The sequence below is a fragment of the Rhamphochromis longiceps genome, linkage group LG7, assembly GCF_057381845.1.
Source record: "Rhamphochromis longiceps isolate RC_006_pf linkage group LG7, R_longiceps_female_GT1.1, whole genome shotgun sequence".
Taxonomy (NCBI): domain Eukaryota; kingdom Metazoa; phylum Chordata; class Actinopteri; order Cichliformes; family Cichlidae; genus Rhamphochromis; species Rhamphochromis longiceps.
In genome coordinates this window covers 2,665,914-2,693,103 of record NC_140563.1, presented here as the reverse complement: position 1 = coordinate 2,693,103, position 27,190 = coordinate 2,665,914, and the positions used below count along the sequence as shown (strand labels likewise).

At 43.0% G+C, this 27,190-nt stretch overlaps 1 protein-coding gene across 2 annotated transcripts; it reads right to left on the bottom strand.

The window, feature by feature from the left end:
• Nucleotides 1-195: 195 nt before the first annotated feature.
• Nucleotides 196-25,569, bottom strand: kcng4a (potassium voltage-gated channel, subfamily G, member 4a). Of its 2 annotated transcripts, XM_085411592.1 has the most exons (4): nucleotides 22,608-25,569; nucleotides 20,106-20,708; nucleotides 19,360-20,001; nucleotides 196-1,744 (listed from the first exon to the last, which is right to left on the bottom strand). In XM_085411592.1, exons 2-4 carry the CDS (start codon nucleotides 20,211-20,213, stop codon nucleotides 869-871), a joined length of 1,626 nt encoding a protein of 541 aa, XP_085267718.1. In that variant the 5' UTR covers nucleotides 20,214-20,708; nucleotides 22,608-25,569; the 3' UTR covers nucleotides 196-868. The 2 variants fall into 2 exon arrangements, with proteins under 2 accessions (XP_085267718.1, XP_085267719.1); XM_085411593.1 differs by having other exon boundaries at nucleotides 20,106-25,569.
• Between the last annotated feature and the right edge of the window lie 1,621 nt (nucleotides 25,570-27,190).

The following is a 27,190-nucleotide window of genomic DNA, read 5'->3' as shown; positions in this document are numbered from 1 at the left end:
TTCACAGAATACTTCTCTGTCTGGCAGCGGCAGCTGTTTCTGTTTCTTCTTCTCAGAGTAAATGTTCAGCAGTAGGACTCTGATTGAGCATCCCAGATGAGCAGAGATTAGACCATCGCACCAAGGAAAAAAAATACAGACCAGAAAACGGATTTCTCTCAGATTACTAGGAGAGCTTTTATTTGGAGCGTTGCAAAGTACATTTCATGGTTTTAGTGCTCACTCTCTCTCACTCACGCTCGTCTTCATTCAAATAAAAACACCTTTTTTTCCTCCATGTCCGTTTCTTTTGTCACTGATTTAGAAACATTTGGAATAATTATGCAATTTCTTAATCGTTTACCTGGAGTTTATATTTGAGAATGGAGAAACCATTTCAGTCCAAGCGTAGAAATATACACAAGAGAGATGAATCGTATCATATATGAGACAATCAATTTGCTATAGCATGGCTTCAAGCTAGTATACAGTACGAAACACACTGAGGTCATACTGTAGGCAACAGATTAAAAAGTAATGAGAATGAAACTAAAAGTTACAGTCAGTATTTTCACAGTGGGAGGAAAAGCAACTTTGGATTGAATATTGCATGTTTATGGACGCAGCCGTTTACTAATATTGCTGCAGAGGCTTTCTGGTCGGACAAAATCATCCGATTTAAAGGGTTGTGTGTCTCTCAGCGCGGACACTTTTACTCCTTATGAAATCCTTGAAGAGCAAAAGAAATGCGTAATGTTTGCTTAATCTCTTTTTATCCAAACAATGCAGATGCCCTCAGAGCTGTGTAGATAGTGAGGCCTTTTGGAAACAGTACTTTCATCGTATACTGCACAGTCACATCTTAGAGGTCAGTCTGTGCAAATGCAGCTCAGAAAGCTGCTGCCGGAAGGCTGTGATTATTATTTCCAGCAGCTTCGCCACCTTTCCCTAACAGAGCCAGAGATTCCAGCGAGTGCACATTATCATTGTCTAGATGCATTTTAGGTGGAGCCGAGTTCTCACCGCCTCCTTCACCTCCCGCCTCCTGTGGCTCCCCACTGGCAGCAGCAGCTGCAGCGGCAGCCACGCACTCCTCTTTGAACAATCGGTCATGCTCCATCTTGAGCTCTTGGTAGGAGCGGGAGAACATGTGGAAGATGGAAGTAGCAGGGAAGGCCATGATGAGAATGCCACTGAGGATGCTGCTCAGTGCTACCACCTGTCCCGGAATGGATCTGGGCACCATATCGCCATATCCCACTGTCGTCATGGAGATAATGGCCCACCAGTAGGAGGCGGGAATGCTGGTGAAGTCATGGGTACCTGTGAGCTCGCTCTCAGCCAAGTGCACCAGCGGGGAGAAGAGGGTGACAGCGACGCAGAGAAAAAGCAACAGAAGGCCAAACTCCCGGGTGCTGCGTCGCACCGTCAGCCCCAGCGTCTGCAGGCCGAGAGAGTGGCGAGCCAGCCTCATCACGTAGAGAATTCTCAGCGCTCGCAGGATCCTCAAAACCAGGCCTAGCTTGTCCAGGTAGCCCTTACCTCCTCCCGGCCTCTCGTGTTCCAGCTCTGGGTCTTTCTCTGTCACCACCAAGGAAACGTAGTAGGGCAGGATGGCCATAGCGTCGATGATGTTGAGCGGCCCGCGGAGAAAGTCCAGCTTGCTCTGAGCTTGAATGAACCGCAAGATGAACTCCAGGGAGAACCAGGCCACACACACCGTCTCTATGATGAACATGTTGTAGCACTTAGATGAACACTCGCCCTGAGGTGGAAGAGAAGGCAAGGCAGAGAAATCGAGGATAAGAGAAGCGAGAATTGACAGGGAGTAAGACAGATGGTGAGAAAAGCACAGGGAGAAGATTCAGAGGTCAGATAATCGTCTTTGGTATTCATTAATTAATCATAAGTTACATTCGGTCAGCATACTAAAGCTACTGCAGCTGCACTGGTGGGTTATAAAGTGACGTGATCGATCAATTATTGCATTTGGGAAGACCTCAAGGATTAATCCTCCATGGGAGTGGCGACAAAACGCAATCAAACTTGTGTGCCCTCCAACGACAGTGTCAACGAAGAGCAATGCAATAATAAAAAACTCCTCTAAAAGAATAGTGGGAGTGGGGTGTGTGTGTGTACATGACACTGCTGCTGACTGACCCTCGTTTTCACACACTTGTGCCATCACGCAGATATATTCCTCGCAGCCAGGACAGCTCTTTGTCATGTGACTTTGAATATATGTTGTTCTGAGTATTTGCTACAATGTTTCTCTTAGAAGCGCAGTTTCTTCAGGCAACACTTTGTTGTCGGTTTCTGACTGTAGTAAGTGAGAAATATGCTAAAGTATCCCCTCTGTGAAGAGGAGACTTTGCGCCCCGATGATGGGGAATCATCAGTTTTTCATAATGTTATGAGTTATTTGGTTTTTACACAGGCTGAATGTGAGACCGCATTATTAAGACAGACGCTGTTTATGTCTTCTCTGTGACACTCCTTTCATCAGCCTCCCCCCCATTTCTCCCCACGTTTCCCATTGCTCACTCTCTGCTTTTATCTGCACTGTCTCATTCATTTCCCTTCTATCTCACAACTTTTTTATCCTCCTGCAAGCCTCTCCTTCATCCCTCTGCCTCCATCTCCACCTTCTCATCATTTATTCTTCTTTCCTCCTGTATCGCCCTCTTCGAACTCCCTCCCCTCTCATTCTTCATTCTGTGCTCGCCCCTCACACTGCTCTCCTTCTGCATTAAAGCCTGCATTCATTCATTCATTCATTCATTCATTCAGCGTTCCACTAAGTGAAGTTTCTCTATGCGTTGTATCCGTCATACACACATACATCTGTTTACTTCGTGTTGCATTATCACTTGTGTCCACTCTGCCTTTTTCACTCTTTTTAATCCCACTGTGATGTTTTGCCTTTTTGCTTCATTCCTGCAGAGTGGCTCTGCATATTTTGTAATGCTGGTGCAGGAATATGTGTGCTAAGATATTGTGACTTTCAAAGATGTTCCTTTGTGCAGGTTGCATCATGCAGTGATGCTAGCAGTGATAATAGCAGCGTTTATCCAGTCTATAAAGGAGGACAGTCTCTCAGCTCTCTGGCATGAATCTTAGTTCTTCAGAGTTCAGGACAAATTTGTCTTGGTGAGACACTTTTTAGGTTTTATGCTCTACAATCTACATTTGAACAGGTCTTAATATTAACTGTTTAAATGCTTTTGAAAAGGATTAATTTTATTTGATTGTATTGTGTTAATGTTTTATATATAAGGCCTTTCATGGCAGATGTAGTTCTTTTGATCATTATTTTTAATGGACAAATATTCATTAAGTAACTTCATGTTGCTTTAGATTTACATCCAGTACGACTTGCATACTGTAGCATAATGCAGCATCAGCTTCTTTCAAGGCTTCGCTGAGTTTTATGGTGTTTACACCCAGTAAAATATTCAAACCCAAGATTCCACATCTTTCACTTGCTGCATGGAAATAAAATTAAGCCTGACCTCTTTGCTATCTTATGGTAGGAACTGACCCCCACTGTGATGAAACTGTAAGCCTAAAACAATATGTATGAGGCTTCATGTCTCCCAGGTGGCTTAAAGTCTCTATGTGACTATAAGAAGTAAAAAAAGCTCTCTGTTAACTGAAGACATCGATTAAAATCGATCAGTCTTTTGTTTTCCAATTTTAGACTAGTAATTAAAGATTTCAGTCACTGTCTCAGTTTAGCTTTTGATATTTGCTAATTGCACCAAACGGCTTTCTAAATGTGAGGATTTCTAGGAAAGAAATGATGTAAAAGTTGCTGAACATGATTCAAAAACAGATGAATAAACTTTAGTCCCGACAATCGTGATAAACATGAACCTTTAATGGTTCCTAGAAGGAGGAGCAGGGCAGAAACACATTTAGTGTATCATTAACATCAGTGTGGTTAATATGTTAGCCAAGACATCCTAGTTTCCACATGCAGCAGGCAACATGATGGCTTACAGCTTTCTTTTGGTTTCTCAGCAAAATCACAAAAACTCTTTGTTTTATTTTGGCCTTTGAGTCGACAGCGACATCGCTCTTAAGCTGGTCATTGCATCATAATGTTTCTGAGAATTTATGATGTATTTAACATCTCATGTTAAAATGTATTCAATAAAGCTGCAGCCCGCACAGTTAAAAGTAGAACCACGATGGCTATATATGATTTCTCCAGAGGTCTGAAGGACTCATTGCTTGATATTTTTGTTGAACTAAAGGAAAAGACACACCACAGCAAATCATTACCTAAATATTAACTGAATATAAACCTTTAAATTTCTCAGTTTCAGGACATTCATCGTGTTTTTTCTGTCTGATGTCTAACTCTGTGGTCTCCCTGCATGAATCTTTAAGGCACTTTCTGTCACAGTGTAGATGTTCTGTCTGACACAAGCACCATCCTCTCCTCGCGGCTCTTTCTTTCTCAGGCCTATCGCAGCTTTGTGCTCTCGCTCTCTGCAGAATAGACCATGTGTTAGAGCTCCAAGCCTTCTACTTCTGTTTCTCTGCCTTTCAACTACAGACACAATTGTGCACACAATAACCTCCCACAATACTAACTATCTCCCTGACCTTATCTCCTCCGAATGACTCTGTGGAACTAATGCCAGCAACAGCACATTTCAGCACAGACACCATTCACCCCACAGCTGTCTCATAGGGGGTCTCGTTTTATCATCTGCATTAACACATCCCAATGTCAAATTAAGACAAAGACTGCAGTGGGGGCAACGAACACTGAGGCATTCTCATGGCAAGGACATTTAAAATGAGCAAAGAGGAAAATACATTATTATTATTATTATTAGTATTATTGCAGCTTTCCTTATATTTCGGAGATAAAAATGGTATTTCTACAGAATCCCGCAGATATGTGGGGCATAAATCAACTCGAAGTAAATGAATAAAAAGAACTCAATGACAAAATGAACAATATGTATGACGCAAAAAAATTCTACCCAAAGGTCGAGCTGATCTGAACTGAGTTGCTATTTTGCACTAGATGTGTGTTTTACAAAATAAACACATGCATGACAATATTGATCATTATATTTTGGCTGAAGTGCCCTAAAAGCAGCCCTGCACTCAGCCAGAGCTCATTATATGTGATCACATCCACACCTTACAGTTTAAGTATTAACTAAAATGTTTAATACTTATGTATGATGACACTATTTTGAAAACGTAAAGTATGCATCTTAGGCAACTTGAGATACTACACTTGCTATGTAATACATTATTTTGGTATTACAATGTGAACACAGTGTGGAGAAAAAGGTTTCAGCTGAAAATGTCTGTGTGACCTTGACAATTGTCCTTGTTTTGAATACGGCAATAACAAGGAGAAGCCAGATGCTACAATATTAATATATATAAGCATAAAACTATCACAGCATTACAACCTATACAAGCTAAAGAGAGCAGCCCAGAACAGAGTCCGTTGGCATGGTGTTGTTGCGGACCTATGCTCCCCCAGGAGTCAACAGGAAAATTGATTGAACCTATACAAAGTGATCCAAGCTAATGTCTGCTGACCCTTCAGCATAGCTGCTTTTCTGCATGACGGTTTTTCTGTCGTCTCTCTAAATAAACATCTGGCTTTAACTGCGTAATTTTGACGACTTGCAATGTGCTACACGGTGTTTGTGTTCATGGTTAAGCAGACGGTCAGAAACATTCAATCAGCTCGTGATGGTGTTTTTCTCGTTCTGACCCCCGCACTGGTTCATCGCCATCATACTGTTACTGTTGTGTCAGCATCAGTTGAGCTTTATATTAATGTTGGCAGCTTAGCATCTACCCTGTGCAGTCAGACAGCTACTGGCTGTGGGGTCGCTCCGTGTACCGTGGGTTTGAAGTGTAAATGTGTGTCTCTATTGTTGGACAAGAGAAAGCTTCTATATCTCTGAATTATGAATGTTTTTTTTCACGTGTGGATCAAATAAAGCTGCACATTTTCACTGTGTTCAAAAGATAATTAGGACAACTCTTCGCAACTGTCATGCTGCTACAGCAACTCAGGAATGTTTGCTTTTCTAACCACTGCATGATTATAAACTGTGGTTCATTCTCTGACTCCTTCACAGTATGTCCGTATAACTCTTCATTCCTCTTTCTTCTACATCTCTTGGGGCTCCTTCTCCCACGATGATTCTGCAGTCCTGCATATCAAGAGGTACAGTTGGAAATGGGAGCAAAAGCAAAGATTCTGCCCATCAGTCAGCTTTACTGTGCAGCAGACCTTGAACAAACTTTGCACCACTAAACACTTTTCCTCTATGCTGCTTTACTGACCTTGCCCTCACTTTGAACGCTCTAAAGAAAAGCTGAATAAAGGAGTGTGTGGATGGACAGCGAGGACAACCACAAAAGACACGCAGCTGTCCTTAACCTGGAACTGCCAACATCGAGCAATGTGTTCACTAGTCATATGGACACGCACGCATGCACACTGGGTAGAATATGCCGTGTGGACTATATGCACCCATTGAATTACAAGAATCCTTGAGATATATTGTAATAAATAAGAGCCTCAAACAGCGAGCTATTCTCTATAGAGTACGACTCCTTACACTGAGCACCTTACCACGGACATTTGTGTCAGCATAGAGTTGCACGGTTTTATCTTCATATGAAGTAGCTGTAAAGCCTTCAGAGTTATCCATCACTGATAAAGACCAAGAGATTGTTCATGCATGAAAACCCCAATAGAGAAAAATGAAAGTGAGAAGGTGGCTCGGAGAGATACGGGAGAGAAAAAAGAAGAATAGATGAAAGGAAAGTGGGTGGCTAAGTGGTGCAGAGGGAGAGAGGAGAAAGGGATTACAAGCAAAGTTGATGAGGAAAAGAAGAGGTGACATCTGAACCATGGGGACCATTTGCAACTCTGCATCTCTATTCTCTCTCTGTCTGTCTGTCCGTGCAGCACATGGACACACAAACATCCACAAATGCAGAGATGACAAATTTTAACAAAGGTTTTTGCTTGTTAGACTCTCTCTTTCATGCCTGCATGCACACAAACAGACACACACTAGTAAAGTCTGTCTGTAGCCTCCAGTTTCAGTGCAAACTGCTATAAAAGCAATTTAATGTGATGTCAGTTCCTCATCCAGTATTTTAAATTGTTTAGTGTCCCATCAAACTATAGGCACATCGGGCGCACACAGACACACACACGCCTTCAGTAGACGAACATCAACTTTTATGATCACAAAAACATTTTGTGCAAGCGTTTTATTTTTTATCTGTAAGAAAATTATAAAAATGTCTCGTCAGAACGTGGAGCTGAAAAGAAAAAAGCAAACTATTGGCTGCAGTGTGCACCGGCTCACTCTGAGTGTGTGGGGGAATGCAGCGTGACACAAAGAGTGACTGCTGTTACGACACGACTGAGCTGTCTTGTGAAAAGGGAGTTGGCAAATGTCATGTATGTAACCTCAGGAAATTAAGCATCTGCTGCTTGTTTGTGTGTCACTGTCACAACTGGTTTTCTACCACATCCTACTCTGTCTACTTTTAATTGATCTTTTGGGCCGGCTGGTTTTTCTGGGGAGTTTTCCCTCACCGGTGTTATTCCACACCTGTCCACCAGGTGTCAGCTGTGTGGGCTCCTGTTACACAACCGCATAACTGTGCCAATGTGCTTCCTGCCTCCACAGCTGTCCCACATCACAAATTACTTTCTACATGCATAAGTAGAGCTGTTTTCTCAGTTACAAGGTTGTTTGCAGTGCATCTGTTAATTATGCTGAGCTTTCGTTCGTGGAATTAAGTCTTACCATTTGGCAGCCATCTTGGCATCGTAGACATGTGGGTAGTTTTTTTTTTCCTTGTATACCTTATTAATCCCCTGTGGGGAAATTACTCTCTGCATTTAACGCATTCACTCAGTGAAGCAGTGGGCAGCCACCGATCCAGCATCAGGGGAGCAGTGTGTAGGGACGGTACCTTGCTGAGGGTTGCCTCAGGGTAGTCGTTCGATGGATTTGAACCCCCGACCTTCCGATTATGGGGCAAACACTCTACCTGCTGATATGAGTTATGCACACATGTGCAGTTTCACAATATTGTGGCTTCATTAGCATGCGCAAATATGATCATCATATCTGTAGGTCTGGTAAATCCTATCAAACACTCACCAAAAATCATGTTCTAGATAAGGTCAAGCAAAAAGAACCTTTACCTACAGTTATGGGAAAAAAGAAAGAATTCAAAGGGCTCTGTGCAGTCCTGTGAAAGCTAAGGGGAAGTAGCAGCCAGGTGCTGCTGATCAAATGCCCTTGGTTAATTAATCATCAGTGCGTGTAAACACCTTTATGAAAACTACATGTTGGCAATAAATGTGTCTCAACAAAATGTCATTCAAGGTCAGAGTGTGCAAAAAAATAATAAAAACCCAAGAGCCACATCTCAGACTCTACAGGCCCAGTTAGCATGCTAAAAGTTAACATTCGCGACAGTGCAATTAGAAAAAGAATGAACAAGTACTGCTTGTTTGGAAGGGTTGTCAGGAGAAGGCTTCTCCTCTCTAAAGACAATATATAGAACTATAGCAGAGGTTCCATCTGATCAAACCACAGAGATGTTCTTTACACAGACGGGAACTAAGTGGAGATATTTGGCCATAAAGCACAGACACTGTGCTGCACGTTTAAGACCAACTTCCTTTTGCTTACAGTTGTAGGCTGTGCTATGTCCTGTTATTTACAAACCATTTAAAATACTGTTGTAAAGAAGGTGATACCAAGTTGCCAAATCACTTTAAAACCGAATTATTGAAAACTCAAATGAAGCAAAATCACTCAGGGGAAAGAAATTTGAAGCATTTAAGGTCATTATTGTGTTTTTGTATTTGGGAAAATAAGCTTCTATTCACAAGATTTAAAGTCATATTTGAGACTCTGCTAATAAATAGATTTTTAGCTTTTTATATTGAAATGATCTGTGAAAATTACTAAATATTTTCAGACTAATTTTATAGCTCAATAGTTTGAAAGCTCAACACACTGCAGCTGAAGAAAAGCTGACAAATTCTTTTAAACAGACAAAACACAAGCAAATATTTTGCATTTTCATTAATCAGCTTTTGCTGCATTTAGACAAAAGCAGGCATATTCAGAAGAAAATGCACCGGACAAAAATTTAAAATAGAAAGCAAAGATGGAGGCGGGCTCATGGCAGATATTAGATATTTGGAACATATGAAACGGGGAAAATACTCTTTCTCTAATTACCACTTTAATCTTTGAATAGTCAGCTTATTTTTTTATGCAGCTTGCTCTTATATTTGTATTACCAGATCACACTCAGGGACTCTGTGCATCTTTACCTGTTGCTATAAGTATGTATACAGTTTACAGAGATTCATATGATGCAACTCTCAAATGCATTTTAACTTGTAGATGTCAAAATATTAATTTATAGGAGGAAGTTCATGTCCAGTATGTTCTATATTTGTTCTCATTCACCTTTTGAGCACAGCACGAATGTGAAGGCTACTTGACATTTATGGAAGTGTGTGTGATGCATCTTTGTTGCATGTCTTTCATTTCTTTTTAAAGGTCATCACAAAAGCATCAAGTGATTTTAAAATTCATAAACTGGCAACATCGGGTGAGACACTTTGAATTAAAAAGCAGAATTTGAATTTAAAATGTGTTACAGGAGACAAAGGTTGAGGAATGGCTCCCGTGCTTTGCTGTACTTATCTATGCTGTGCGATCCCACTCTGGCATGGACAGGATAAACACCTCATGCTTTGCTGTTCTCTCAATAATCCCACTTGGCAGCCATGCGGCACATCCGACGGAGGGAATGCAGCTCATAAGCAGATAGGCCGTAACAGGCGTGGAATCTGCTTGGAACTGATACGTTCAGAGTACATACATGCCCGGGGAAACAAACAAGGAAATGCATATGCATGCTAACTCAAAGTGTTGCTACAATTATTCCAGCTGCAGTGGAATCTGATTATTAGCATGTACTGTAACTGCAGACCTTCTTGTGGTCTGAAGGTCTGCAAGTTTAGAAAAGATCTAATGTCTGCCATTTTAAAAGGACAGTGCGTGTACACAAACCGCCGACTTAGCCACCTCTTTTTCCTACTTCTCCGGCCTCTATTTCATTCCCTCTAATCTGCAGCCACCTGCTTCTCTAAAGTCTTACTTAGTTACTTAAGTATAGTAACCCTGAGTAACTGGCAGACTCGCATCCTGCTGAGGCAACCAACTTTACACACCAGCACCTATTTATGCTCTCTTTGTGTGAATTTAATGAAGGGGGGGAATCATCACACACAAAGCACGCATGCTTAATTTTGTGCCTCTGTTGTTAAACACACAAACAAGCTTATGACTGATGACAGTGCTTTGTCTTCTGAATTTGGCCAATGACAGAGAGAGTACACACACACACACACGTGTGCACACACATGCACACTAGCCTTCGTGTTAATTCTGTGCATCTATTACATTATGTTTCACATCTCAGGTGTGCAAGTAAATCATCTTAAGCTAAATTACATGCAGGGGGAGCCTTTAGTTACATTATGCTCACACAAAACTTATCAGATCGCTGTCACTGCTGCTCTGAGCTGCAGGGGGAATTCATTCATGCTTCCGAGTCCAGATAGTCAAAAATGTTGGTCTCCAAATCACAACTCCCCCCTCACAGACAAAAAATGTCTTTGTTGATTCACATAATGGAATTTAGCACAGAAGCAGGAGGCCAGTAATTCTTCTGAGATGTAATCACAGCCAATACTGGTTTTCAGTGAAGCTGGACATAAAATGCCAGATAAGGATCCAGACTCAGGCAAAAGCGTGTTTTTGGTTTCAGACGCTTGGATCTCTGACAACCAGTAAATGTTATACTCTTTCCTGGCCAATCGTTTCTTATTTCTATTGTTTTATTTACTATATTATATGTAAACCTGTCTCATAGATTACATGAGATGCTACCTGTTCCATAGCAGGTCAGCGCTACAATATGTACCCATTCATATCACAACACACCGGTCCACTGTGTCCATTTCACAGATGCAGACGTTGCAGTAAGTTTCGGTAATCTGCAGTATCAAGCCAACATGAAAATAATCATGCATTAAACAGACATTATACATATTAGCCACCTAGCTTACTCGATTCTAACGATTAAGGATCCTGGAATTAAAACACTAACTTTAAGTATATCATCTCCCCCTGCTGGTAATGCAATTTCTGCATGCGTGTCCATTTCAGATTTGGAGAGGCAAAGCGTGAAAAGGACACGGTGGACTCGCGTGTCTATTACACGTTTTGCTGTGATACTGGGTTGACCCATCACCTGTCAAACATGAGATGCCATTCTTAAAGGCAGCTATGTGATCGTATTATTAATGAATGATCTTCAGTGCTGCCCATAATTTAGATGTGGAAGGATTACTGACAGTAATTGCTTTTAGGTTATTATGCCATCACTGAGGCTCTGTTGAAGATGACATGAATAGAAGGTCATTTAATGGACTCCAAGAGTGATTACACACCATTACATAAACTAACTTTATCTTAATGACCTTAGAGTTCAGCATATCAAATGCAACATGCTACGCTATTAAGAATTGATGTCTAAAAATAGATTTTTGACTGTGCTGCAAATGCACAGTCAGTGTCAAGGACGTGTGCTTCGTATGACGCTCACCGGCGGGCGGGGAGGGGTGGGGGGGCTAAAAATGCTAGCAAAATAATATGAAATGAGTTAGGTTTGCTGTGCCGAGAATGTGTGCGCACACATGTGTGTCTCCTCTTTCTTATTTACCACTTTGTCTGAGACAGCCTCTAAATACTGAACAGCTCCTTTGAGAAAACAGAAATTGGAATGCAGATGTTTTAATATTTACCACTCGTCTCTTACTCCTCTATTACCTTCTTCTCTCAAATACATAAAGTGATACTTTATCTTCCTTCAGACATCACAAGACTCATTATGTCAGTTTTGTATCTCCTAATAAAATAAGAAATCCTTCTCGTCCGCAATCAACAGCCCAGCTCTGTAACTCAGTGGGACTATTGACCAGTCTCTGTTTGAGAAGATGTGGATGAATCAGAACGCTCAGTGTGGCGCTTGAGCCACGTAGTCTGTCCCTCAGTCTCAAGATATTTGTGATTGATGTCCTGGGACGTAACTATTGAACAGCAAATCCCACTCCAATTTATGGCATTAAGAACATAAAATGACTCCCCAGGCCAGAAAGCATCTGAATTAGGCAAAGGAGAGCAGATCTGTCGAGGCTGTCTGAAAATGCTCCATCAAACAGACTTAATTCCAAGCAACACTTAATGACAGGAACGTATTTCTGTGATAGACGGATGAAAATGAATACAGACAGGTTTTACTTTGAAAGCACAAATAAAGTGCGTCTTTGTTTCATTTGTGACATTTGAGCAATAACATGTAATTTCAAGAAGGTTATCGATATATACTGAGACCTGCTGCTCTTTCTGAGTGTTGCTACCATAGATTTGACTCAAGAAGATTACTGGTGTCTAAAAACGTTTTCATGAATAAGCAAGCGTCAAAAATAACGAGCGATTCACTGAGATCGTCGTGTCTTTTAGCTCAATATGTGACACTGATGGAAGAAAGTGCTTCCACTCCAGAGGGATTACATTAGGGGGCCACAACCAGAACGTGAAGGTTAATCCAAAACAGTAAAAGTAAAGACACAAGCAAGAAGTAAAGGCAACATCACAGCATCCTGTAGCTGCGAGCCATAAGGTACAGATGAGTTTTGTTACTTTGTTATTTATTAGAATAAATAACACCAAAAATATCACCTAAAAAATAACGTGAATCGAGTTTTTTCTCAATCTACACTTGATTATAATCTCAAACAGGATTACCTGAGAGTGATAATCAGAGGAAATGATTATTTTGTCCTTTCAGCCTCTCGACAGCAGCGACAGATCTTTTGTGAATAGCTAGTTAGTGAGATGATGCTACAACTTTTTAGTTCTGTCAACGTTTGAGCAAGAGCACTGCATCAAACATCCCATGAACTTTATTTAACTAAATCTATACTATAGTTTGAAATACTTTCTGTAAATAAACACTGGTATCCATCTGTGCGTACAGTAAGTTCATTTGGAGAGCCATTAGCAGTTTGGTAGCCCAGTCTCACTTTAAAGAGTCACTGACAGTTCACTTCAACTCATTGCATTTATATTGCACTAAACCATTACAACAGTGACCTCTAGGTGCTTTACATCGTTAGGTAAAGACTCTACAACAATACAGAGAAAACCCAACCATCAGATGTCCCCTATGAGCAAACACCTGGTGACAGTGGGGAAGAAAAACACCGTTTTAACAGGAAGAAACCTCCAGCAGAACCAGGTGAGCCAGAGATTAACAGTAACAAATGATTAAATGCAAAAATACAAATAAATAAACATGAAGAGATCAAAAGTAGGTAAGTGCAGAAGAAATGCTCAGTGAATCTTGGGAACCCCCCAAACTTGGGCCTATAGCGGCATAACTAAGGGAGGGTTCAGAGTCACCTGCTTCAGCCCTAACTGTAACCTTTCTCAAAACGTTTTCAGTTTTAATAGTAAAAGTTTGGGGTCTGTCTCTCCAAGCCAAACTGAGAGCTGGTTCCACAGAAGAGGGGCCTGAAAACTCTGCCTCTCATTCTACTTTTAATATCCCAGGAACCACAGTTATGTTACTATAAGTGATCTCAGGAACACTATTACATGCTTAGTCTAATAACAGCCCTGAAATAGTATGGATCTTGGGTACTATTAGGTAGGTACAGGAGCCTTTGATGTATTAAACAAATCACTTTCATTTCAACTTACTATAAGGTATTTCACACACAAGCATCTTTAGACTTTAATGGGCCAAGAAAAGAAATGGGTCAAAGAAAATGTATTATAATCCAGGACCACTTACTAATATAGATATTAGGTGGCTGACTAATCACTAATCATATATTGATAGTATTTTTTTTAATCTTTGAATGATCATCTTCATATGAATCCTTTTGATTTTCTTTGTTAAAGACTTAAAAAAAACGTGTTAATTGTGTAATGTGCACAAGTTATATAACAGAGAAAGACCTAGTTTGGTATTAATGTTATAACACTTCTTGTTACTCCTTGGCAAAATATGCAAAATTATAAAATTCTGAAACTGACAAAAAGATATTTCATTTAAATTTGGATGATCTGCCCTTCAAAGAGTCTCCTTGGGGAAGGGCGATCGTGGCTCAAGAGTTGGGAGGTCGCCTTGTAGTCGGAAGGTTGCCGGTTCGAGCTCCGGCTTGGACAGTCTTGGTCGTTGTGTCCATGGGCAAGACACTTCACCTGTTGCCTACTGGTGGTGGTCAGAGGGCCCAGTGGCGCCAGTGTCCGGCAGCCTCACCTCTGTCAGTGCGCCCCAGAGCAGCTGTGGCTACAATGTAGCTGCCATCACCAGTGTGTGGGTGACTGGATGTGTAAAGCGCTTTGGGGTCCTTAGGGACTAGTAAAGCGCTATATAAATACAGGCCATTTACCATAACTTTGCAACTCTTATGGTGCAAATGCTATTTTTAGATCGCTCCATGTTCGGGTACAAGCACTTGTGCATTTATGACAGGCTTGGATCTCCTCTGATGTGTTACAGCACTGACCCTTTGGGAGAGGAGAAAGTCATAAGGACTCAGATCTGGTAATTAGGGTTTGAGGAGTGGCCACAAGAGCAGTCATCACAGTTCAGGCTGTTTCTCTGTCTCTCTGTGCAAGTTTAAGGTCCACGGTGACTTTGCGAACACACAAGAGCAAGCTCACAAGGTCGAAAGGAAGACCTCCACAGAGCAATCAAAAAATACCAGCTGCACGGGGAGCAGTGCTTCAAATCACACCTTGCCTTTATGTACCTACAATAAGTGTTGGGGAGTAACGGAGTACATGTACCGCCGTTACGTATTTAAAATACAAAATATGAGTAACTGTATTCCGTTACAGTTACCGTTTAAAAAGGTGGTATTCAGAATACAGTTACTTTGTTGAAATAAACGGATTACACGGCGGTACTTTCCTGTTTCATATTGTCGCGGGTCAGGACTGTTTGGGTTTTGTTTATTCTGTTGTTCCAGGCGGCAGCGTTACGGTTGCCATGGTTACAGGGTAACGCTCTCTTTGTGTGTTTCCTGGTGAGCGAGCGCCTTTTTGTTGTTTTTGTTGTGCTAAGCTAATAGGCAGAATGCTACAGGCATAGCCCTAAAGCATGTAGCCTGATGGGCAGTGTAGTCCGTGCTGCAGGGGGAATGGACTGCCATACACGTTATGGGTCTGTGAGCGCGAGGAGGGAGAAGAAGGAGAGTGGAAAAGCTGTCACCGAGCAGAAACGGGAGCTGGAAGCATGTAAATATAATAATAACCACTTCAGCCAAGAAGAGTGCCTGACGAGCCCAGTTGTAAGTAAGCTATTAAGACTCGACTGTACACTGTGTTCATGTTTTCCTCCGAAACAATAAGTTCCGTTGGAGCAGCCTTTCAACGCCTCTCTCTGTCTAAAACTTGACCCAGACAACAAAGTAAAGCTAGTTTTCGGCTACGAGCCCGACACGAACCCGACATATTAGCCAGAGGTCCCTTTACTACGGTTCGGCGCCGCGGACCTTCAGTAATCGTAATAAATCACACAGCAATAGTACATTCATGTAGTTGTAAACAGCATGATAATATATTAAGTAATCCAAAGTATTCAGAATACGTTACTCTCATTGAGTAACGTAACAGAATACGTTACAAAATAAATTTTGGGGCATGTAATCTGTAATCTGTAGTGGAATACATTTTAAAACTAATCTTCCCAACACTGCCTACAATATGTTCTTTGATAAAAGATCAATTTATTATCTTTAGTCCAAAAGCTGCTGTTGGCATCATTTGTATACGAGGCATGAAGCTCAACTCTTGTTCGGTGTTTTTCGGCATGATCAAAGATGCATTGTTGAATCATATGAAGGTTTCTTGCATCCACTTGCGTTTTTGTGCTTTCTGTCAAAGTGTCACAATTACAAACATCCTGCAGAAATGACATTGATTTCAGAATCACATTGAAAGTTTTTACATAATACAAAGCAGAGATACATGCACACCCACAGCAGGAGACAGAAGGATGAAAGAGTGGTTATCAGTGGGACTGGAGCTGAGCTGTTAGCTCCTAGTGGTATACTGCTTGATAGACGAGATCAGCTGAGGACAGAGAGAAACACATTACACGGACAAAGGGGAGCAATCAGAGGAGAAAAATTAAGTAATGTTTCTTGCCGGGTTTTTTCTACCAGAAACTTCCTCTCTTATCTCCCTAAAGCACATTCTTTCTCTGTCTCTCCTTTTCTCCTTCACTCTATTCAGCCACCTAGTCCACAATCCATCTTTACTTTACGCTATCTCTCCTTCACATGCCTTAGCCAAACAGAAACAGGCAGAGAAGGTGGATGAATTATGAGTGGACGAGGGAATTTCAGCCCACTCCGGCACATAACAGAACAGAGAGACAAACGGCAGGACTACGTGAATTAAAGATGACAGGAACCCTGCCGCTGCTTGCTAGCTGGACGCTGCAGATGGAGTTCAATGCAGCTGAATAGTCTGAACCTCCGGAGCATGCAGAGGGAAAAACATGAAAGCGGCAGATGGATTTGTTTACTTGTAGATGGAACTGCCATCCTCTTTCTAGGAATGAGCGCAGACATGCAAACACATGCCTGAGTGAACGCATACACCTAAATGTCCTTACGTCCCACAACATCCTCCCAAAGGTGTGAGATGTCAGACACAATCATACAAATCTCAGATGACCTGATAACCCACACTGCTGCCTCAGGGCATCGAGACAAACACTCCTAGTTACACTAACTCCTAGAAAGAGTTTCACAAAACTTTGCACTGGCTGGAAACACTGTTACACCAGGAATCAATACGGCGTGGTAATTGCAAGTGCGTGTGTACGAGGGAAGGCTGCGTGCAGCCTTTCAATGTCTCCGTCAGTGCAGCTGTGCTTACCTGAGGTGAATATCAAGCAGGAAAACTTCATTTACCATTTACATAAAAATGCTACTGTAATACTACACATCAGAAATGTTATGCTATTCAATCTCTGCTTGCTTTTAAATCCTGCTGCATTTCTCATTCGTTTCTGCTGGACCTTTCACTGTCATCACTGCATAGAAAATAAAGCTACAGCAGCAACTGAAGCCACTGCATATTTCCACTTAGGACAATAGTAATAGGTTTGATCTATCACATGCTCTAAAAGGTCCATATCGAATGCATAGCAGCAGACCAGGAGACTCGATCCACTCCCGAGCCAAAGCTCTTGTCCATCTGTGTTCCTATGACTCTCACTAACTACTGGACTCCTCTTGGCAGGACTCTCAAAATCCTCTCTTCAGCCTTTACAACTCATCAAGTATTCTGCTGTCGGCCTTCTCCAGTAACACCACCCCCTCCCTGCACTCGATCTTTTGGCTGCCTGTGACTGCTCGTATCAAAATCAATACAGAGATGCTGCTGTACACTTCTTGAGGAGTTTCCATTGAACAGGTGTGTCAACTTACATACATACGTACATATGTACTGTCTTGAGCCTGATACTCGGTTAAAGTTGCTTTATTGTACACCTGAACCTGATATGCAGGGATTATTTTGAACTGTAATTGGACTGGTACTCATGTAGTGCCATAGTGGAGCTTTCTATTACAAGTCTCATTCACCCAGTCACACATACATCCATGCAGAACTTTGCCTAAGAACTTTCTAACACAGGGGGCAACTCTGATTTCACCAACTTGCCCAAGGATACTTTGGATGTGGGCTGGAAGAGCCAGAGATCGATGCACTGTCCTTCTAATTGGTAGGCAACCTGCCCTACCACCTGAGCCACAGCTGCCCAGTTGTGAATTGTACTGAGCTGCTCTAGAATAAGAATGTGGAGCTGGGAACTAGCCTGACAGGTCTACTTCAAGGACACCCGGCGTATGAAAAATGATCAAGTCCTGAATGGGGGACATGCTGCTGTCAGACGTTAGTCATGAGCCAACATGAGACAAAAGAGTAAATGTGTGCATAATTCAGAGAGCGCTGTATCAGTTTCAGTGGATGGGCTATTCTGTGTGCAGTGGTAGTGCATATATGTGTTTTTTACAGCGTGTCTGTTGATGCACGCGTGTGTGAGTCCGTCTACGTTGTCACATACAGCACGCTCATTTCATTATTCAGATACTGGACAGGCCTCAGTGAGCAGCTCCGGCTTAATTATTCTGTGCTGCTACGGGTAGACAGATCACACACCGACACTGCAGCGTCCCCCCAGAATATTGAGGAGGATAAGATGACAGCGAGTTTTATAGTTTAGAATTTTCACTTTTGCAACATCAGCATTTGTCTAAGATGTTCTCGCTCTTGTTTTTTGTTGTCCTTCAATCCAGAGTGGAGTGATATAAAAACAGTTAAAAGCAATTATTCATAAACATGCAATTATGTGTGCACAGACCCCGACTTGCAAAGGGCCAGCGTATAGCCTGGGTTTAGGGATCATCTGGACTTTATAATGGAATCTATCACCACCACTAATCTCCACACCTGAGCTGCAGCAATGGCAAAATGTTTATTAACCAAATATCTCCATTAAACACATTTAATGTTAGTTTCCAGGAAATAAAGGAAGTGCTAGTGATTATGTCTTGATGAGCCTTCATTCTAAGCAGTCACGATCACTCACATGATAAATCGCTTTAGGACTCTCTCTACAAAATTGTCATTTATGGCTCTTTTGTACTAATCTGACTTGGTTTCTGAATCTTCTGCTGCTAATAGCTACGCTTGCAGCAGGCCAACACACGCTTGGTCACCAGTGTTGATTTCACTGGCCAGTCATTTTCCTCAACGACCAAAAATAACAGGCTGAAATGTACTGACCCTTTTGTGAGTGAATAAAAATGAGATGAAAATATTCTGGAGAGACGAGATCCAATCAGAACTAATTAAGTTCTGCAGGAGACAGGAACTAGCATCCATGCTCCCTGTCTCACGACAACGTGATAAAATATCAATGCATGGGAGGAAGAGTGGAAATATGGGCACATTTCACATTCAATGTCAAGGAAAAACACAAGAAACCTTTACACTTTCCATTTTTGTCAGCTGATTCAACTTTAGATCTGGTGTACTGTACTCTTACCATATTTAGTTGACTAAAACTACACTAAAACTAAAAGAATTTAGATGCCTACATCATGACTAAAACCCAAAGACTATGACTGAACCTAAATCAAAATGGTCACAATCAGCACTGTTGGCCACTCACCCTGTCCTCTTCCTCTCTGAGGTCTGGCATCGTGCTGATACATAAACTGACAACAGTCACGGCAACCATGATCACCGACAGGCAGGCAAAGATCTTCCCAGGTAAGCCTGACTGTGGGTTTTCTACCATATCTCTTAGCCAGTTCATCACTTTTCTGTATTGTGTTTCCTCCACTGTCTCCCGCTGCATGGCGTTTTTCTGCCTGCGCTCCTGCCGACGCCTCTCTTTCTCGTGCACTTCCTCGATGCGCGTGTACATCTTCCTCTTGCAGCAGCGCTCCATGTACGCCATCTCCACGCCCCAGTAGGTCAGCTCATCGTGCAGGGAGAGGATGCACATCTCTCGTAGCAGTCGGAGTTTCCCTGCAGCCAAGAAGTTGAGGATAACCCTAAAGGCGGATGGTGAGCGGTCGAAGAAGAACTCCTTGCGGGCTTCATCGTAGTCGTCACAGATGCTGGCGATGTCCTCAGGTGACCTGCAGCCACAGAGGCGGCCAAGTCGTGTGAGGGGAAATTGCTCCAGTGTGCTCCAGGGGAAGGTGTAGCGGTTTCCCCCGACATTGATCACTGCCAAGGAAGCATGGTCGATGGACAAGAGGTCCTCTGGCCGACGGATGAACTGAGCTCTTTGGTAGTACACACCCTATAGCACAAAGAATGAAACGGTGATCATTGTTATACGATTTGAGAACTTGTTTAATATAAATCTTCCCTAACCATTAAATTTACCAGCAATCGTGTTCATACCTTGATAGTCTCAGTCTCTGGGATCTCAGTGAATATGTGGTCGAGACTGCTGTCATCACTGACGGACAGATTGCTGAAGTCATGGTTGGCATTGCTGATGATGGGCATGGCAGCATTCACAGAGCACTGTGCTTCGATTGGAGAGTGGACAGCTCAGACCAGATAGCAAATACAGAGAGAGTCTGCAGACAGTGCCCTCTGAAACTTTTCAGTCTCAATAAACATCAGTTTTTCTGATTTACAGATCTGAAAAAGTTTTCCTGCTACCGTAGGAAAACAGAAGAAAGAAAAGGTGCAGTGCTGTTTTCCTTTTTTTGGTCCCCAACCAACAGAGCGTCATGAGGTAAGAGGTCCACAGCAGACTGAGTCTGTGTACCAGACTTCAACATCAAATCAGTGGGTAATCCTGTTCTGAAGCCAGTCTAGCAAAGGCAAGCCTGAATAAGAGGACTGATCACTGGCTGATAGCTGCAGAGAATGAGCTGCATGAGGTAAGGAGCCAAATTTGCAGTGCTGGGGTGTTTGGGGAACTGAGGAAGATCCTCTGTGTCACCACAACAGGATTAGGGAGGGTCTAAACCCGTGGTGGCATCATGCAGGCAACTGAAAGAGAGACAGAGAGAGAACTGTTAGAACGAAGCAAGGATGGACTGAGATTAAGGCATATACGACAACACAGAGCAAGAATAGGAAAGACTGAGAAACCTAAAGGAGACTGCAGTGCTAGAAGCTCCTCCCTCCTCTTTCACTTCTTTTCAATGAGAAAGAAGACAGTCACACTTGCTGTACTGCTATAAATGGCCCGTTGCTGAATGCATAGGCGAGGAATTTTTTGCTCATGTTCACATTGAGAGAAAAATGATCTGTTAAAAATGAAAGACTAACAGAAGAAAAGAACGTTCAGGTTCACGGTATGATTCACACTCAGAGTACGTTACTGGCCGTGTGCTTCAGTGTCTGTTGCACAGCGCAAGGTCCAAAATGTTTGCCGTTGGCAAAACAACTTCCCTGAAACTTACTGGCACTGTTAGCTGTTAAAGTTGCCCAGAATGGTGAGTTGTGTCAGAGCTTTAAAGAGTTATAGTTAATACTCTGATTTCAATGTGAGCCCTCTTATTGTGTTATTTGACATTTAATTGAATTCAACAAACACTCAGATAATCCTCTGTAGTTTGTTTTTGTATCCTGTTACTAACAATACAGCTGCCTTATATTTGGCTGTCCTCCACTTTTCTCTTGGCAGCTTTTGGTGTGAATAAAATGCTACAGTGACATTTCTTCAAATGTCCCAACAGTTTAGATAATCCTAATTTAAATTTCACAGTTTTCTACCCAGGACCACCAACACTAACACTGCAGTATTGTCATTGTTCTGCTTAGTATTCATGTAAAGTACATACAGGCTTATTGAATGTGTGAATGACACTTGGACGAACTGGATCGTACCCAAGTGCTTCGGTGCTTCAGATGCAGGAGGATAAGATCCTGTTATTGAGGAACCAATAAATCAGTTCTGTCAAGGTGCTGGTATTTCATTTCCACCGCACAGGAAGAGGAGAGAATGATAAACTGTAGTTAACTGATCTGTAGTCCTAATGGAAGTTCCCTCTTTTTTCCTACTGTAAAGTTAATTGAAGGAAGCGCTTACACTGTTACTATCAGCTAATTTTGGTGCAACAATAGACACAAATCCAATAGGTTAGATGGTCAGTCAGTTAAAATGAAATTCCTATTGTTGTGCATTTTCTTTAGAATTCAGTAAGCGGAGTTTTATTGAACATTGTGACATTTAGGAATCCTCCAATTAACTTATGAAACTGACTAAAAGTTAAAGTTGTATTAAAATGAGAATACGTACAATTCTGTTTTGTTTTTTAGATTCTTGACTCTGGGAGTTTTCTATTAAGTGGCTGTGCTGCATGCAGCATTCATTCAGGGAGCTTATGTTATATTCATAGTCAGTCAACAGTGACTGCGTTTGTCAGGAGCTGCTGGAGAGGCAGGGATGCTTTATGTTCAGCAGGAAAATCTCTCTCTCCCCAACTTGCAAAAGCACACACTGGGAAACATTTTTACGCCCTTATCTCGAATAGATATCCAATTAAACTCGGTTAAATCTGTCGCGTAATTACGATCATATAACCAACTCTCGTTTGGAGGATTTTTGCAGAAAAGAAAATAATAATAATAATAATAATAATAATAATAATAATAATAATAATAATAATAATAATAATAATAATACGACCCCGAAAGTCAAATGTGGTTTGAAGGACATTTTAAAGACCGTAATCTTACAATTGATTCGAAACAACTTCATATTTTGGATACACTTAGTTCCAAATAAAACTCTCAAACACAAAGTGTGATCATTTGTCCTCCTCTGTGTTACAGTGTTGGCGAGATAAAAAGAGACTTGTATTTCATTACAACTTCAGACAAATATAAAAACTACAAACAAAACCCCTGCAGACGTCGATACAACTTATGAGCACACCTTACCGTCCTCAGCTCCGCGCTCATTTCAGACGGCCGGATCGATTTTGAGTAAAATCCCTCAATGTCCCCTCTCAATTCCTCCGATCATTCAACGCCACGTCAGGGAGTCAGCGGTCATCACCAGCCACCACATGTCACAATCACAGGGACGCCTTTCCGGCGTCATCCACTCCGATGGAAGGCGCGCAGACAGTCTGAACATACCGTTGATGGGAAGCGAGTAAAGGTTTGGAGCACTGAAAGTGTCCCGTTACAGCTCACGGAGCGGTGCTGCAGGAGGAGGAGGAGGAGGAGGAAGAGCACGGGAGGAGGGAGTCGGCGCTGTGGTGCGCAACAGAGAAGACCGTGGATAGCTTACCCAAGTTCAAGTGTGCGTAAAGGTGACAGCAGGTACACAAGTGACCGGGAAAAGGCGACTGTGTGCAAGTTCCAGAATACACAAAGGGGGCATTTCAGCAGAAATGCGGGCATCGGGTGGCTTTTGTTGTCCGCTACCTTTTACACAGTGTGTAATTCAAGGACACTGAGGAGATGCTATCCTCCATGCTTCCTACCCTGACCGCTTCACGCGCAACAGGGGGCGCGGTTCTCCCCGGAATTACCTTCACCAACACATCTGAACTCGAGCTCCAATTCAGACTCAAATTTTGCAGTCAGCTTGTGTTTTATGTGTAAATAAGACCAAACTAGTGGCTTTAAAGAAAACACAGCAAGACAGAATATTTCACGTTACCTGATTTATCAAAAAACACAAACATCTCTGTGCTGTTCTGATGAGGTGAGCCTGTTTGCGCTGCAAATTGGACGGTCGACGAAGAAGGTGCCGTCAGAGTGAAATTGATTTTTTATAAATATTTTACTTGAACTAATCTTATAATTCAATAACTGATGGTCTTATTGCTTCCTATAGTTTACTGCTGTTTACTACTGGAAGATATGGGCTATGTAAAAAAGAAGAGTCATTGTAGGTTGAACCAGATGTTTGAATTACTATTTAAAGCCACACATAAAAGAGGAAAACTCGCCGGTGGGAAGGACAGTAATAAATCTTAGTAACACTGAACAGCTGGACAAACTTTGGACTGCGTCACAAGTACATAAATAGATGTGAGAGTTTAAAACTGCCTTTGAAAAGTGTAACTGTTCCAACAAAACTCATGCAGTATAATTCAGACAAGGTGAGAGTTCAGAGAATAAAATATCATCAGGCTTGTTTGCATCTCCAGCCTCAAAGTTTGTCCTTGAGAAGCAGCTCATTGGGTTGTGTGTGCCTGAGGGAGCTGCTAAAACAAGCAAACACTTTGGCCAGTCCTTTATGCCATCTAACAGAGCAGACAACACATTAGTGAGGCAAGAGATGGAAACTGACGAGGTAGGCAGGTGGTGCTCTGTGTGTGTGTGAGAGACATTCAGCTTATTTAATCCCTCCATCACTACTCATTAACCTACAGCACAGGAGGGCTGGTTAGTGTATGCAACATGACACTGATCACACATGCTGGGCTAATAGTTCTGTGTTTTCTGTTTTGGTTGTTTTTATTCCTGCACAGCTGAACAGATTAGGCACCGCACTGTGACTGTAATGCAATATAACCTTTTAATGCTGTGTGTCACTTTCTTTTGCTTTATCACACACGTGAAGACAGAGAGAGAGAATCACTCGCACACCCACATGGACATATGGAGTGTTTTCAGTCTCAATTTTAGCACAGGTGGTAGACAGGGAACACCCAAGCCTCTAACATTAAACCAGCTAACATCTTTATCTGCTGCACTACCCCCTTGTATCAACTCATTCTTCCCTCAGGTCACTGTTATTTTTTTAATCTCTCACACACACACACCTGCAGCTGTCCACCATCCGTCTCACAAACGCCGCAGTGCTAACACAGACATGCACACATGCATGAGAAAACACAATGAATACCACAGCCCTGCTGGTACTAATAGCAAGCTTCAGTCTGGCGGATTAAGACTTTAATCCTTCACAGGCAAGCAGGGTTGAGATGAGATCGCTGCAGCCAGCATCCAGGGGTCTGATCAGCAACGGCATGAGGTGCGTGCAGGAGAGAAGCAATGAGTCACTGGGCTATTTCAAAAATAAATAAATAAATGTTTGAACAGATGCTTTCACACTGATGGCTACCTGGAGGTCCCACACGATGGAGTTGTCAAACTTTTCCACCCTAAAAGCTGTCTCTGTTCTCTGTCTCTGCTCTGATTTTACAGTCTTTCTTCTCTTTCTTCTCTCGGTGATTCTCCAACCAACTTCCCCCGCTGATATTTGTTTGATCTCAGTTCTACCGAGTTTTGATCAGGTTAACTGAAGGTGGGAAAAGACAGAATGCCTCTATGCACACAGGATAAAGACCAGTGAGGGGGGGCTAAGAGAACTGAGAGTAAAAATAGTCTCAAAATGATTAAATAAAGGAGAAGCATGAAGGAAGCCATTTGGTGGAGATGTCATCTGAATTTCAGGAGCGGGACCACTCCTCCTCCACGCCCCCTCTGGCCTCAGCCTATAAATCGCAACCTCGCGTTACGATTTGGCGGCAGCGTATTCTGCCAGTACCTCATTCAGTTTGCTTCTCAGGCAGCTGCTCGCCTTCGGCAATTTAACCAAGACACCTTCCGGGGCAGTCCCGATCAGGAAATCTACTGCCATCTTCGCCGCCCGTCTTCTCTCTCCTGCAAGTTGTGTGGCGCCCTGTCATGTCCCACTTCCACCTGCATAGTCTCAGCCCAAAACGATTCAGCCCTCATGCCGTCCCTCTGTTCTCTCCCGCTTGACCCCAGCTCCCGTACCAGAACCTCTAAGCCCACAATCTCCACCCCAGCATGCCTTCGCCTCACGGTTCAGACAGGCGGGGCAGGCCCATCACGCACCTCGGAGGCCGCACCATTTGCCACGACTTCTACGAGTCCAGCTGTTCCTTGCCTCAATGCCGCTATATTCACTGCTGCTCCTTTTGTGGCGGCGGCCATTCCCGCCCCGAATGCCCCCTCAACCCCACCAGCCTCCCCCCCATCCACATTCCAGCACTAGAAGTTGCCTCATTTAAAAAATAAATAAATAGGTGCTTCACCCCTTGATGGCTCCCAGTCATACCCCCTCCCACGTCACCACCAGCTCACGGATTATCCTCTCCGAGGTCAGTCTTCTCCGAACTCAGCGCTCCTTAGTCGGAAGAGAAAACGCGGGACCTTTAACATCCCCGGAGTTCCTCGGGATAACCCTCGACACTGAACGTTTCCAGGCTGTCCTGCCCATCAAAAAGCTCAATCGCATCACCCTTGTCCTCCAAAACTTCCTCCTCGCTCTCTCTTGCTTCAAACAACGGCTGCTCTTCCCGTTGGGACGCTTAAACTTAACCCTCACTTGCTTTCACCCGCTACATCCAAACCAAAGCCACTCCTCGACTCCGCCATGCTGCATAGCTCTCCCAGGGCCGAATCGCGTCTCTGGCAACTTCTGCTCGTTAACTAGAACGGCATCGCCTTCTTCTCCAACGATCAGCTGCCCCACCCCGACGACGTCCTGCTCTTCACAGATGCCGCCCCTTCTGCCGGCTTTGGGTGCTACTACGGCCGAAGACATTCAGAGCCTTGGCGCCCTACGCAGAGGCAGCTCCGACCCCAGGTCCTCCATTTTCAGCCACGTCTTTCGAGATCTAAACCCCAGCATCGCAGAACTCATCAGCATCTCCCAGAGAGCGATCATAAAATAGCCTTGCAGCAAGCACATTGTTCTCCTATTGGACCGCTCGGAACACGTTCTATTCATCACATCACAACTTCAACCTGCCCTTTCCGTCACTTGACATCGCAACAGTATCCAGCTTCATATCTCATGAGCATCAAAATTCCCTCCATAAAGACGTACTTCAGCGGCATCAATCCCAACTTCAGATCTACAACATCGCTGCATCTCTACCCTCCAGCTGAAGCATAGCAATTACTTCCTGGCGTGCACACTGGAGGCCACGTTCCTACTCGCCTTCTTTGGCGTACGCTGTTCCGAATTTTAACTCCTCATCCTCAAAGTTCCATCCGACTCTTCACCCATGCATGAGTGTCATCCACCCAGCCTCCGAAGACCGCTTTATTTTCATCCTCAAACGAAGCAAACCAATCAATCGGGCAGCACCACGCCTACATACTACTTCAAAATAAGACCCTCCGAATCACTAACCCTTTACCTCGACCTCAGAAAATCTCAGGACACCTTACCTTCAGATCCTCTGTTCATCACCGAATCTGGCCACGCCCCAATCAGGACATGGCTCCTCTCAAACTTTCGCCAAGCGCCCTCGTCTTCCGGGATTCCTCCAAATCACTTCCCTGGCCTTCCCTTCCTCACCGGCGTTGCGACTTCTGCCTCCCGCAAAGGAATCCCTGACCACTTAATCGAGCTCCTGGGTCGATGGTCATCACAAGCCTAACTGGTATACATTCACAACATTCTCCAAAACCTCTGTTATGCCCAGTCTTTGCTCCTGCAGGGGATGCTGTCTTTGGGGGTTCTGCCCGGCCCGAGAGCCGTTTCCAGTCCCCTTCAAGGCCTTCCCCAAACCGCAGCACTAATC